The sequence below is a fragment of the Pimephales promelas genome, chromosome 6, assembly GCF_988280905.1.
Source record: "Pimephales promelas chromosome 6, fPimPro1.hap1.1, whole genome shotgun sequence".
Classification (NCBI taxonomy): Eukaryota; Metazoa; Chordata; class Actinopteri; order Cypriniformes; family Leuciscidae; genus Pimephales; species Pimephales promelas.
This window is the reverse complement of record NC_142774.1, coordinates 15,772,620-15,788,014: the sequence shown is the minus strand read 5'-3', so window position 1 is coordinate 15,788,014 and position 15,395 is coordinate 15,772,620. Positions and strand designations below refer to the sequence as shown.

Sequence of the window (15,395 nt, the reverse complement as noted above, 5' to 3'; positions counted from 1 at the left end):
ATAGGGTGACCATATTTTGATTACCAAAAACCAGGACACTCAGCCCGGCAAACAGATAGGCACTCATGCTCAAAGTTTACTCAACTGTGCTTTATTAATTTCAATACATTTAAAGTAGGCTATGCCTCCGGATAGAAAATTGTTCAATTACAAGACAAGATTACAATTACAATTACAATTCAGATTGGCTTCTCAGGGGTTACTCAACATTTATTATGACAGGTTTCAAAAATAAGAAATGCAATTATGATCGAAATAATGTCTCTTCTGTATCAGAAAAATAAACATATAAATAATAAATAAATACGTCCAAATTGAACAAAAATAGCTCTCACAAACTAACAAAAACGAACTAACAAAATATATTTATCTTTAGTTTTCTTCCTCTTTATCCTGTTTTTCTTCCGCATTCTTTGGCTTTTGCTGTAGAGCTGATCTTTCCCAGCAGTTTTTTAGTTTTTTTTTTTTTTTTTTTTTTTTTAAACAGGACATTTTCAATACTTTATTAAAAAAACAGTCAAGACGGCAAGGACAGAACGTGGAAACGCATGTCCTGGGAAAACAGGACTGTTGGTCAGTGTCACTCTAGTTGTACACTCGTTGTTGCGGTGCATTGAGGTACTGAATAAGTGCACTCAATAACGTCCGTCCACGGACACCACTACAAATGGCTGTTCCCTCATAGTGCCATATTAATGGTATAGGGGGCGATTTCGGACACAGGTTTCGAGATGGACCTGTTTTGACACCACAGAGGACAATGCAACCGTATGCAGCAGCCATAGGGCAGCAGCCATAGGCAGCAGCAGACCGATGTGGGGTCCTAACAATAACATCATTCGTGCGCGGTCTGATGACGTCTCTGTGTGTGTGTGTTTCAACAGCTGATTGAAAGAGGTCGCAGTTTTCCAACCAGCTCTCAACACTAATCTGTTAATATATATATTTCAGCGTCTGGTGTGATATATTTATTTTTCTACACCAAGACATTTTCGGAATGACTTAATTTGGTGAGTGTCGGTGGTTGTTGTCACCTTTGAGTAAGGACAGGAAAGTAATATTTGTTTTTTGCCATGTCAGTGCTCTGGCATTTGAGAGAATCTGCTTTGTTTCGATTCCTGAGTTAGCCACTTAGCTGATGATATTGTCGATGACGATAGAAATCAATTTAATATTTAACCTATTAACAGTGTGTGCTATTATTTCAGTTTGGTTTTCTTATTGTGTCGTGCTACTAGATGTTTTAATTTATTGCTACTCTTTGTAGTAACGTTTAGCAAAGCTAGCTAGCAGAGTAGTTAGCAGGTAGCTTTATAATGACAGCTCAGAGAAAACCCTTATGATGTTGTTTGTCGAATGACAGGGCATACGTTGCTGTTTTTTTTTCTAGATTCTATCTAGCTCAATAACTCAATAAATACATATTTGTAATAATTGTGTAAACAATGTCTTTAAACAAAAATGAACTAAGAAAAATAAAATAGTATCATCATATAAGCGGAGCTGGCGTTTTAGGCGTGCTATAGACGGAGGCTACTAGTTTAATTTAAACAACCTAATGTCAGGTTTTTTTGTTTTTTGTTTTGTTTTTGTTTTTTGCTTCTAAAAATACAACATTTACAGATGGTTACAATACATGGAATTTTGAAACGAACTAATGTATATTATACTACAGAATATTACAACCTAAAAGTATTACAAGCTATTTATTTTTTTACTTTAGTTCTTTAAAGAATTATATCTTTCTTGAAAATAAAATAAAATATTTTCTTTAAAACTTTTATAATTGTAAAAAATTATAACTAACATATAGCAAGGAACAGTAGTAAAATCATTATAAAATTACTAGTGGCAACAATACTTTTTTAAAACTGAGGTTTGGGGATAAATTCCCTTTAACAATTTTAGTTAGAGGGTAATTGTTTTGTCAAAGTGGTGACAAAAGTAGCAATTAGGTGAATACTGTCATTAACTTTATTTTATTTTTAAAAGCAAGCTACTACACATGAAAAGATTTGGTCAATTAATAGATTAGAGTTGTCAAAATTAGGAAAGCGTCATAAAGGATCTTTGGAGCCAGGCATGACTAATAATTTGAGAATCAGGAATTGCACTGAAATTAACAGCATTCTCTCGTCTACAGTTACACCTCTTTTTGCTTACCTTACCTTTCCTGTGGTTCAATACAGTCCAACCATGGATAAGATTTTGGAGGCGCTGGTGAGCTCCTCCCATCCTCTGACTGTCAAACGGGCTATTGTGAAAAAAGTGATAGAAGCTGCAGAAAAGGAGGTGACAGAGGAGCAGTGCCAGGCCTTGTACCATCTCACCACCCGCTTTATTCTACTGGGTGAGGATGCTTTTCAGCGACAGGTTGGCCTCCAAGTGCAAGAAGCATACGCACGCTACCATCGTGATGAGTTTGCCCGCTTCTTCAGCAAGGAATACGTGCTTGGTCTCCTTCAGCAGGGCTACAGCTCTTTGGACAGCAGAGACCCTGCCATCTTGGACTTCATTCACGGTTCTCTCCGACTGCTCATCAGCTGCCCGGCTGTGTTAGAGTTGGCACCGCTGCTACAGACGGAGGTCCTACGCATCATCTGTGAACGGCCAGAACCAGCAACCTGTGCCAAACTGGCCACCATACTGACGGACTTTCCTCAGTGTGTCCCACGTGAGAAGGCAGGAGTTCTTTTCTGTCAGCAGCTTGTGCGCACTTTTGCGTACTTCAACTGTCCTGCCACTGAAGAGCGGGAGTTGCGGGAGTATGTGACCCAAGTGACCAGGGTTAGTGCTTTGCTGCAGGGCATCTGGAAGGCTGATCCGGCCACGCTGCTACCGTCGCTGCAGGAAGTGTTTGCCATCATCTCATCCACAGGTTAATAAGCGCTGATTCCTCTCATGATAATATGTTAGGTTAAGGGAATAGATCATCCAAAAATGAAAATTCTGTTAGTAGTTATTTACTCACCCTCATGTCATTCCAACCTTATATGTCTTTTATTTCTTGTGGTGGAAAATAAAAGAAGAAAAAAAATATTGCTCTTTTACATGCAATTAATGAATATGGATATGGAGCTTTAAAGAGTAGGCTATGCAAAAGCACCATGGAAATAGTTGTAAAGACATGCATGTGAGTAAATGACGACACAATTTTTCATTTTTGGGTGAAATAATTTTTGTAAGAATATAAGATGTGTCAAGTTAAAATGTGGGTCCCACTTTATATTAAGTGGCTTTAAGTACTATGTACATCGAAAAATAAGTACAATGTACTCATTGTGTTCAGGTTGTATTGTAAAACTCTTTTTCTGCTATTGAGGTCTGATACAGGTAAGGTTAGGGTCAGGTGTGTGTGGTATGGGTCGGTTTAAGGGTAGGTTAAGGTGTAAGGGAAGGGCCTACAATGCAATTACATAAATTAATTACAGCTGTAATTACATGCAGGTATTTTCAAAATATAAGTACAATGTGAAAACATGTATGTACACAAAAAATCCATTGTATCAAATTATTCATTTCAATGTAAGTGCATCATACTTACAGCCACTTTTCTGCATTTAATTCTTCAGGCTTTTCTTAACCAGAATTTTTTTTAATAAAAATGTCCAATTAAAATAAGTATTTTTAATATAAAAATGCACTTACATTAAAAGATGAAATAACTGCATGTCATGTGACCATTAATCAACATCAGAGAACTGTAAACATGTGAATGTCTTGGTAAATTATCAAAATATTAAATCCTAGGGGTTACTAGTAAAGATGTTAGTAAATATGACATCAGTCAATCCAATAGGTAATCTTCTTAATCAAGAAATGTGAGCCTAAATATAATAATGATAAGAGATGGCTCTGTGGCACATCAGACTACAGTACAGAATATTGACATTTTACATCACTGGTAAATCTGAAGCACACTAAGCATTTTTTGGTCTTAGCAAATTTGTTTTAAATCAGAGTACTTATTACTATTTTTATTATGAAAAAAAGTTGATTACTTTTCAATATCATACTGAGTATTTTTAAGTTGGAATTTGCAAGTACTCATTTACTATTCTTGCTGGGGTTTCTTACTGAAATATGTTATAGTTTTTGGGCATGTATTTCGGGACTATGAGGGGTGTTTAAAAAAAAAGAAGCAAAATTAGGCTATTCAAATCTAGTCAGAGGTAGCTTTCCATAACTGCAAAATGGCTTTGAAAAAACTATTTTTGGTGTAATTATTTTTTAGAAACCTAAGTGGACCTACCTAAGTGGATATACCTTAGTGAAAAATACATTTTAAAAAATGTATGACGGGACCATTAAAAAATCCTAAAAGTAGTATATACATCAAAATATGAAATCATATACAATGCCTCCTCATGACTGTTTAATATGTTTGTTATCATTTCAGATCCTTCATTTGAACCTTCCATTGCTCTAGCAAGCCTGGTCCAGCACATTCCTCTGCAAATGATCACAGTCCTAATCAAAAGCCTCACCACTGACCAGAATGTTAAAGATGCCAGTATGACACAAGCGCTCTGCAGGTCAGACTCTGTGTGTGTGCTGTGTAAAGCTTGTGCATTGTGCTTTTGTGTCTGTTTCAAAGCCCTTAATCCAACTGCCATCATGTTGTTTTCTCTACTTCTTTTGCTCTTAAAGTATGTGGTAATTTGCATTTATGCAAGTCATTTGGGAAGAGTGGAGTGTTCATTATGCCTAAACTGATTTTAAATGACTAGTGGTTTTGTTGTTGTTGTTTTTCAAGGGTTGAATCAATATAGCCAGTTTCTTTCCTGTGGTGCTGCTGTTACAGTTATATAAGGTTTTTATTTTGCCTGTCCTTACCCTCTTTTTTTCTCTCCATCTTTTTTTAGGATGATTGACTGGTTGTCCTGGCCTCTAGCCAATCATGTGGACACTTGGGTCATTGCTTTATTAAAGGGACTCGCTGCTGTTCAAAAGTTCACCATTCTCATAGATGTCACACTGTTCAAAATCGAACAGGTTTGTGTATTTACTCATAAAATAGCTTTTAAAGTCCCGTTTTTTTTAAAGAACAACATCAGCATTAGAGTACCTGCCAAAAGTAAAGAATATGAAAAATAATTTGTATATGGTATCAGGAGATTAATTAAATTCAAATTGAATTCAGTTGTTTTAGGACCTTTTATGATTAACCATTCTTTGATGCTTAAGAATCGGTTAGTGAGATCTGTTTGGAGAGACTTTTCTTTTTGTTTATGTGTATGAATGTGTGTTTGTTTGCTTGCAGGTCTTTAATCGTCTCTGGTATCCCATTGTGAGACAGGGAGCGCTGGTGGTTCTTTCACACATGCTGCTTAGTTTCCAGCACTCTCCTGAAGCCTTCCACTTAGTAAGCCCACCATAAACTACAACTCACCTAAACATTGATTGCTTCACCTTTTCCACCTCAAAAAAAATCTAGCTTTAAGAAACCTATGTGTTAAAAAGTTAAAGAGTTTTTCCCATTTATAATGGGAATTACTAGTTCCCATTATGTTTTATTATTATTAAAACCTAATTAAAGCTTCATTGATTACTTTTATTCTTCAAGAACATTATAAAAGTTATTAGTATTATGTATTAAAATCTCTTATTTTATTTGTTTTAATTTCTGTTATGTTGTATCAAATGAGTTGGAGCATTTTTAATGTTTGTAGTGCTTTTAAAGAGCTGTTGTTTTAGTATATGTTTAGCATTTTATTATCATTTCAATGTGATGAATTATATTACCCCTGTCATTTATACCAGGTGGTCCCTCATATAGTACCGCTTGTGAAGTCTTTGAAGAGTGATGGCCTTCCCAACAGTAAAATCTTCCTGCTGCAGTTTGCAGAACTCGTCCACTGCATGATGTACCAATATTCTGGCTTTCCAGACCTCTATGACAGCATTCTTGAATCCATAAAAGTAAGATAAAGATGGGTTCAAGATCTCTTAATCTCTCATGAACTAACTTAATTTTGTGAAACAAAGGACATGTTACACGTATCAGTGCTGTAATGATTTAACAATTTGTGCGGTCCCACTTTATATTAAGTGGCTTTAAGTACTATGTACTTACATCGAACAATAAGTACAATGTATTATTGTGTTCCTGTTATATTGTAAAACACTTTTGCTGCTATTGAGGTGTGATACAGGTAAGGTTAGGGACAGGTGTGGTGGTATGGGTCGGTTTAAGGGTAGGTTAAAGTGTAAGGGATGGTCAGCTGTGTAATTACAAATGTAATTACATAAATTAGTTACAGCTGTAATTACATGCTGGTATTTTAAAAATATAAGTACAATGCAAAAACATGTATGTACAGTATAAGTCCATTGTATCAAATTATTAGTTTCAATGAAAGTACATAGTACTTAAAGCCACTTAATATAAAGTGGGACCATTTGTGCTTGTGTATAATATCTAATTTTATACTCTTTGGTTCGATAAGGTTTTTTTTATGTTTTTGAAAATCTGTTTGAAATATCTTATGCTCACCAAGGCTGCATTTGTTTGATGAAAAATTCAATAAATACATATATTGTGAAATATAACTACAATTTTATATAACTGTTTTAATATCCCATTCCTGTAATGGCAAAGCTGAATTTTTAGCATCATTACTCTGAAGCATGATCCTTCAGAAATCATTCTAATATGCTGATTTGATGCTCAAGAAACATTTATTATTATTATTATTGTTGTTTTAAAACGGTTGTGCCGTTTTTGTTGAAACTGAGATACACTGATTTTTTTAGGATTCTTTAATGAACAGAAAGCTTGAAAGAATAGCACTTATTTAAAATAGAAATCTTTTGTAACATTATTAATGTCTTTCAATTGAATGCTTCCTTTCTGAATAAATTAATTTATTTATTTTCTGAATGCAAACTTTTGAGAAGTACTTTATACTCCATCTATTTTATGTCCACCTCTGTTTCTGCTGTAGGACCTGCCAAAACCTAGTGAGGAGAAGATAAAATTTGTTCTGAACCAAAGTGCCTGGACCTCACAGTCAAATTCATTTGCCTCAGGCCTGCTCAAGATCACCGGCAAATCAGAAACGGGGAAGACAGGACTTGTAAATCTGGGCAACACTTGCTACATGAACAGCATCATCCAAATTTTATTTATGGCTACAGAGTAAGTTCAAAATAATATATTACATATTATCTGATCTCTGTATCAACCTTTCTATTGTAATGAATCCAACTGTAATTAATATTCTCTCTGCAATTACCAGTACATGCAATTGCATGTTTCTATTGATTGTTAAAACAAGCAGCGTGTAATGCATAATAAAATAATCATCAAGCATTTTAATATTTATAGTACTTTTTTTTTTTTTTCCCCAAATGCAAGATATTTCTCAGCTCTTATAGTCTGTCCGTTAAAGTTTCAGGCGACACGTTATGTCTCTGCATTTGAATGGCAGCAACAGCCTCATGAAAAAGCTCCAGCTTCTATTTGCCTTCTTGGCTCACACACAGGTTTGTTTTCTGTCTGTCTGTTTCAGAATGTTGCAGAGTGTGTGTGTGCTTTCTGTTTCTTAAATGAGAGTATTAAGAATACCAGTTAGTGATTATGTATCATTTTATTTGCCCACCAGAGAGCAGCATATTCGCCAAGGAGTTTTTTGGAGGTTTCTCGGCCGCCATGGTTTACAGGCGGATCCCAGCAAGACTGCTCTGAGTATTTGCGCTTTCTTTTGGACAGGTAAACTCAGAAAATGGCAACAGAACCCTTTTCCATAACTAAAAGAAATATATAGCTATTCCTCCAAATGTTATATTACTCTAGGCATACAGTTTTGTGGTTAATGCCAATGCTTAATGCAGGGCTGAGGAGATTTGGAAACTTTTGTCAAAACAAAGAAAGGGTTGTTTAACATTCATTCAATTTGTCATTAATACTGCTTTATTTTGTCATATGATTCCTAAAGAATGACCAAAACAAGCTGAACTTTTGCAAGAGACCCTTCAGTACATGTACGCATACACTGATTTATACTTCTGCGGCAGACCTACGGCGAAGCCTCTACGCTGTTGGCTACGCATTGGTTTTCATTTATATGGTTTTATGCGTCATTGCCCACGTTGACGCGCAATTACACATGCAGAGGGAGCATGTGAAACCCGAGGGAGGGGTTCTAACAGACCAATGACAGCGCTTGCGTCCGTGTAGATTTTGATGCATTGTTACATTTTTGGAGAGGTCCACGTCAGGGTACGCCGTAGGGTGTGCTTGCTACACACAGCCTATGATGTATAAATTGGGCTTTAATAGACACAAACACAATTGTACTGTAATTGTTTCTCATGGGGGAAAATCTGTGAATTTATTGACATTCAAAATTCCTGCCACCAGCTGCATAAAAATCCACATGCGACTCTACATCTGAAAAACCAGTTTACCAGAAACTCTTTTTTTGACCACTGCCAAACACTGTACTGTGCATGCATTTTAAAGGGCCCATATTATGCTATTTTAAAGTTTCCTAATGTTGTTGTGGAGTCTCAAACATCATGTTCACATGCATCAAAGGTAAAAACACTGTTTTATTCCCCTATAATATACATTTGCACATCATCACATTTTCAATGATTCTCAAACGACTCGTCAGTCGTCAAATTAATCAATCTGGCTAAACCCCGCCTTTCTGCAAGCTACTCTGTTTTGATTGGCCAGACAGCTCAGTCGGTTACCATAACAACGTCAGCTATGCTCTTCCTGAGGTTTCCTACACTGTAACTAAACACAGTTACAAACAATGACGTCGATTTGACCAAATCAATGCGAGTGCGAGTGATGAGGAAGCACTGGAAGAACTAGTTATTCAACCCGAACCTCCATCGCAAGGACAACTCGATCAGAACGTTGCTCAGTGATACACTACTGGTACTCAGTTTGAGGTACATTATAAGATGCAACTGTAATTCCTCACCATCAGCATTAACAACTGAATGTTTATCAACAAACTGATTATTTTACTTGTACTAATGTATTTACCGAGTATTTTTTCTAATATGATGAACACATGGAAACTGTATCAATAAGTAGTAAGTAAGTAAATAGAGTAAATCATCTGATGTAACATAAACGTTGGTAAAACAAATATTTCCCCAAAGTAGTGAGAACGACAGACAATCTGCATTAATAGACACCGTTTTAGGTAATAGTGTCCCACAGCTGATCAACAGAAGTATTTCAGTAAACCAGTAATAATGTGAGTTCAGCAAATCCTGCATTTAACTCAGAGATTTGAGAAGCAGTCATCAGTAAAATTTGAGGAAAAACAACCGATTTGAGGTTCAAGTTTTTCCTAGAGTCTGCGCGTGCAATACATGGGCGGGCAATATACTAATGTTTCGTCTTGACGTCACAACAAAACGGCTCATGACTCATGATTCATTTAATTGACACAGAGTTGACTCTTACGTTTGAAAGACAATAACTTTAGATAAGGTGCACTTTCAGATTCACGTATCCACCAGTACCACTGGAATTAAAAAACATTATTATAAGCTTACCGTTTTGAATCGAGCTAAGGCAAGCAGATAGTTTGGTTATGTATTTTCTCAAATATGTATTTTGGATCATGTTTAACCCAAAAAAAAGCTACAGACGACCTTCATCATTTTGCGGCGTAAACAATTTACACCATAGTGTATTTTTTCTTGTTAGTAAATAGTATAAATGTCATCTTGATTGAATATTAAATTAAATATTAATTTCTTAATTGTCCAAGCAATAACAGACATTTTGTTTACATGTTGCTGAGAATCGCATTACCAGTAGTTAGGATCACAGAACTTGCTTTCCCACCTTAAATCATCATTCGAACGTTTTATTTCTGAGAAGCCATGCTGATTTATTTTTTGCAGACGTCCCCATTAGAAACATTGCTCTCCGAATAGGACTATATATCATTGAAACAAAATGTATGCATAGGCCTATTGTTTTCTAATACTGTGTATGTTATCATATAAATATGATTTAATCTGTTAACTACACATAAATATGAGATTAATCATGAATGTGTATTTCAATTGATTGACAACCCCCAAAAACCTATTTAATAATGACAATAATGTGTTTTCTTATTTACAACAGCAGGGGGAGTTCATGTATTTCATAGTCTCCATAAAGTTTTGTTCCGTCTTCCTGTGTCATATTAAGGTTACATGAGGAAGAGAAGACTCTCTCAGCCCTCCAGCGGACCAGCCCAAAACCTGAACCAGGAACCACTTCTGCTGAAACTCTCCACAGTGCTGTAAGTCAACCAGTCGCTGATGCGCCATCACACGCAGATCCCGTTGTAGCCGAGGGAGATGGTCGCACTCTAGTGGAGCGTATGTTTGGTGGTAGACTCTCTACAGCCATCTGTTGCATGCAGTGCCACAGCCTGTCAGAAAAAGAGGAGCCTTTTACAGACCTCTCTCTTGCCTTCTGCCCCTCGATGTCACATGCACATGGTCCCACTGATGAGCACAAAAGCTCCTCCGCTGTGGGACCCTGCCAAGGGTCGGTAAATGGAGGCAGTGAATCCTCAGAAGGCTCAGTAAAAGAAGGTTCAGGAACCAAGATGGAGATGCCCGTTGTGGAGCCCTCGCTGTCTGTGACCGATTTAGTGGACTATTTCCTGGCTCCAGAAATCCTGGAGAATGAGAATTGCTACTTCTGTGAACGCTGCGCCTCTCTGCAGAGGGCCGAGAAGGTCATGCGGGTGGTGGCGGCACCCGAGTACCTCATTCTGACTCTGCTGCGCTTCTCGTACGATGCCACCTGCCACGTGCGTCGCAAGATCCTGGACAACGTGGGCATTCCGCTGCACATGTGCCTGCCTCTACGCCAACACAGTAGCCCTGCTTCATCACCTTCCTCAACTGCAGTTGCTTCCTCATCTGACTCCCCTGAGAGTGGCGAGAATCTTGCTAAAAAGCTCAAGCCTTCTCAGAAAGAGGAGGGGATGACGGAAAGCAGAACAAAAAGCAAGAAAAACGATGCGGAAATGCTGTCAGTGCCGTATGTTTTGAGTTCTGTTGTAATGCATTCTGGAATGTCCTCTGAGAGTGGTCACTACTACTCGTATGGAAGGAATGTGAGTAGCACAGATGGTTATGTTGCTCTCCCATGTCCTAAGACCATGGAAAACCCCAGCCCATCAGAGAGCTCGACAGCCACACAAGACAACACGGGGTGCACTGACCAGAAGTCAACCGACTGGTTCTTGTTTAATGACAGCCGAGTGACTTTTACAAACTTTCAATCGTTGCAGAACGTCACCTGTCGCTTCCCTAAGGACACAGCTTATGTCTTGATCTATAGGAAACAAGAGGTCAGTGGACAACCAAGCAATTCAGGGCCGGTCGTAAATGGCTCAAAACTGAGTGGAGAGCCACCCCTGCAGAAAGAGCTGATGGATGCCATTACCAAAGACAATAAACTCTTCCTACAGGTGAGAATATTGTATATTATCAATGGTGCTTTTGGAAAAGCATAAAACAGGTGTATATATACACTACCATTCATAAGTTTGGGGTCAGTAATGTATAGTCTCTTATGCTCACCAAGGCATTATTAGAACAAAAATACAGTAAAATACTAACATTGGAAAAAGATTATTACAATTAATAAAAAGCTGTTTTCTGCATGGTTTAAAATGCAATGCAAAACAAATTTGCAATGTTTGAAAAGATGAATTTTCAGCATCATTACTCCATTCTTCAGTGTCGCATGGTCTTTCAGAAATCATTCTAATAAGCCTATTAGCTGCTCAAGAAAAAATGTGCTGTTTAATCTTTCTGCTTAATACAACATTTTTTTTTTTATGCATAGAAAGTTTAAAAGAACGGCATTTACTTGAAATAATTTTTTGTAACAGAATCAAAGTCTATCAAAATCTGTCATTTTGATCAATTCAGTGCATCCTTGCTGAATAAAAGTATTAATTTATGTAAAAAAAAAAAAAACCCAACCTTTTGAACTGTAGTGCATTTTTTTTTTTTCTAAAAACTTGCATTAATGCTAATTTGTTTTGTCTGGTTCTATCAATTTATTTAAAGAACATTTTTGAATATGACATTAAGATAGACTAATGTGTTGGTGAAAGGAAAAGGTTATTACTTAATTTACATGTTTAGAGTCATTCATTTTAAATAGAATTTTAGAAAGTGTTTTTTAAAAATTGTATGAAGCATTTTCCTTAATCTTGGACACTCTTATTTGACATTAATTAGAGTTTAACATGGAGCATGGATTTAACCCTTCGTTCCTTTCACTCCAGGAACAGGAGCTGAATGCCAGAGCTCGGGCTCTCCAAGCAACCTCTGCTTCTTGTTCATTCCGACCCAATGGGTCTGATGACAACGAACCCCCTGGCAGCTGTGGACCCTCGGGTGGGGGTGGAGGAGGGGGTTTCAATACCATCAGCAGACTCGTCTTTTAAGAGTCACTCACAGACATACCCTCAGAGCACTGGACAGTCCCACTGACAACACCAGTCCTAATTGTCCTAATTGCCCACAGTCTGGATATATGTGCCACCTCAAAACAGATGTGTCTTATTTTTTCTGGTTTGCATGTTTTTTCCCTTTACATCGACATTTGAAGTGAAATTAAGCACTTTTCAGTACTATAGGTCAGCAATGGGCATGCAATAAATCTGTACAATACAGTAATAATTTTGGTCTCCTCCTGGAATCTTAATCGTTTCATTTTCTAAAAAGAAATCATTAGGCAGAGAATGGTTTTAAAAATGAAAGCAAATATTTTTGGACCATAATATACAATGAACTACTTGCATGAATATTTTTAACTGGAAGTTTTTCAACTTCTGGTTTTAGGATTACAGTTATAACGCTGTTGTCAATTATTTAATTACAACTAAGTTATTTTATTCATTCAGGGAAATTTTTTTTGATTCTTTTTAAATGTTTAAGCTTTTTTGAAAATTTTATGTGCCTTTCAATACTTCAGATTTTACAGATTTCTTCGACTGAGTATACAAAAAAAACCTTGCTCTTGCTGTACAGTGTTATGTAATGATAATGTTTTTGCTCTATAGTAAAGACTCGTCATTGAACATGGTCTTAATTTTGTTATCTAAAATACACACATGATTAAAATGTATCACTATCACATTCTCTGTCTTACTGGTTGAAACATTGAAGAAGACAAGACGATTGTACGTCTCTAACTGAGTTTCAGCATGCAAGAAAGATCAGCATTATATATAAAAAAGCTGAAATTAAGAACGTACATGAAGAAAGACTCTTACCCACAATAGCTGACACCAGCATTATTATCATTAACTAAAACCATTAAAAATGAAGATTGATATTTACTCAAAATAAAATAAAAATATAAAATATAGCTGTGGACACCGATGGATGCCCCATGGCGGTGGCACTGGCACTGCCACCCTGGTGCCTTTAGTTACACTTATAGCTATATATATATATATATATATATATATATATATATATATATATATATATATATATATACTCACCTGTTCAATTTCTCATTAATGCAATTATCTAATCTACCAATCACATGGCAGTTGGTTCAATGCATTTAGGGGTGTGATCCTGGTCAAGACAATCTCTGAGCGTGGCATAGTTGTTGGTGCCAGAACAGGCCGGTCTGAGTATTTCACAATCTGCTCAGTTACTGGGATTTTCACGCACAACCATTTCTAGGGTTTACAAAGAATGGTGTGAAAAGGAAAAATCATCCTGTATGCGGCATTCCTGTGGGCGAAAAGGCCTTGTTGATGCTAGAGGTCAGAGGAGAATGGGCCGACTGATTCAAGCTGATAGAAAAGCACCTTTATTTCCCATTCTGACATTCTGTGTCACAACTTGACCAAGTTTTTCGGCCCGATGAGATCTATACTGAGTTTTAAATTATTTCATGGAGGAGTGTTTGATCTATGGACCAAATTTTCAGGACCCTGTTCAAAGGGGCGCTGTTGAGCCACTCTGCCACACCTGGGTACCAGCTTCAGAACGTGCTGATGACGTATGATTGCTTGAGAAGGGTTGCGTCTGTGACGTCACCCATAGACTCTCTGAAGAACGGGTCTGAGGCTGTTTATGGGGGGTATGGGCGGCGCCATACTGGAAAATCTTGGGAAGTAAAATACAAATGTTCAGAAAGGATACAGAGGTGGTATGATGTGTTGTGCTGTCAATCAAAGTTAACCTCCCTTATTTGTCATACATTTTATATCTAAATATGATCTAAACTAAGGAGTTAGAAAAAAAATCACCCCCCTCGAAGTTGTCAGGCATGCGGAACATATTGAAGATTACAATAAAAGTCCATGGGACCAAACTGTAAACATGAATTTATGCTGTGAAAACGGATATTTTAACATGACATCTATGGATATGCTCCCTTTGGGACCGGCCTCTAGCGGATTTTAGATGTATTGCAGTTTTTCGCACTTCCGGATAGGCTTCAGCTTTCAGATTAGAATGTTGCCGCTTGGTTGCACAGCGATTATTTTTTGGTTCTGATATGTATTTTTTTTTTTTGTATATTTAGATGACTTCTATAATTGGTTGTTGTTATCATCAGGATCCATGTGAAGAGAGTTTCAACCAGTATAACAAAAGTGTTTATGAAAAACAATGCCTAACCTATCTTTAAGGATGTGGTAAAGCACTCTTTCTGTAGATGAACATTTCTTAAATGGAGAACTAATACATGTAGAAAAGTCGGCCTTGTGGTTTTCAGTTGTGGGCACCTTTAGTTCTTCAGTCTCCCCCAGAGCCATAATAGCTTTATAACGTGTGTTGCTCCACTCACACAGTCTCTAAGACCATTGGTAAAATCAATGACTCTCAATTATTCAACAACTGACATACACATTTCATCGCTACAGTTTAGGCCACTCCCACTAACAATGTATTATGTGACATCGAAATTTGTGGGATGGTACATTTGGTTACATAGCCTACACATTGCTAAAATAATTAAAATAGCTTGTAATGTTGTTGTTATAATATTGTAATAACAATTTGAATGGCCACTTGCATCATTTTTGGGTTTTTACATATAAAAGGAAGAAAACAACCAAGATGTTGATTATGAATTACAACTTATACCCAGAAACCTAATATAAATGGTCAAACATCACTGTGAGTTGCATACTGTTTGTCAGTATAAGTGAATTCACCACTTCGTTGTTTGGCTTTTTTTTTTTTTTTTTGTTATGTGATGAGTAATTTTAATGACAGACTTTATATAAATTGTTGTAATTAGATCTGAGACTATTTCTGATAAAAATAATATAATGGCTTATTATATTAATATAATGGCTTTTTCAACTTTAAGGCAGTTTTTTTCTGAGACGACCAATTTTTAAGAGCTCAAAACTCTAAAACTT

General features: G+C 36.7%; 1 protein-coding gene across 2 annotated transcripts; it reads left to right on the top strand.

The window, feature by feature from the left end:
- Window positions 1-870: 870 nt before the first annotated feature.
- usp38 (ubiquitin specific peptidase 38) lies at window positions 871-13,138 on the top strand. Of its 2 annotated transcripts, none has more exons than XM_039649609.2 (11): window positions 871-1,010; window positions 2,190-2,878; window positions 4,400-4,535; window positions 4,866-4,995; window positions 5,264-5,365; window positions 5,764-5,922; window positions 6,948-7,141; window positions 7,395-7,488; window positions 7,608-7,714; window positions 10,178-11,456; window positions 12,285-13,138. In XM_039649609.2, exons 2-11 carry the CDS (start codon window positions 2,197-2,199, stop codon window positions 12,444-12,446), a joined length of 3,045 nt encoding a protein of 1,014 aa, XP_039505543.2. In that variant the 5' UTR covers window positions 871-1,010; window positions 2,190-2,196; the 3' UTR covers window positions 12,447-13,138. The 2 variants fall into 2 exon arrangements, with proteins under 2 accessions (XP_039505543.2, XP_039505542.2); XM_039649608.2 differs by having other exon boundaries at window positions 872-1,010; window positions 2,144-2,878.
- The last annotated feature ends 2,257 nt before the right edge of the window (window positions 13,139-15,395 follow it).

Coding starts and splice junctions, on each gene's coding strand:
- usp38 (XM_039649609.2), top strand. CDS start 2,197: ATGGATAAGATTTTGGAGGCGCTGGTGAGCTCCTCCCATCCTCTGACT. Junction 2,879..4,399: donor TGCCATCATCTCATCCACAG/GTTAATAAGCGC, acceptor TTATCATTTCAG/ATCCTTCATTTGAACCTTCC. Junction 7,142..7,394: donor ATTTTATTTATGGCTACAGA/GTAAGTTCAAAA, acceptor TGTCCGTTAAAG/TTTCAGGCGACACGTTATGT.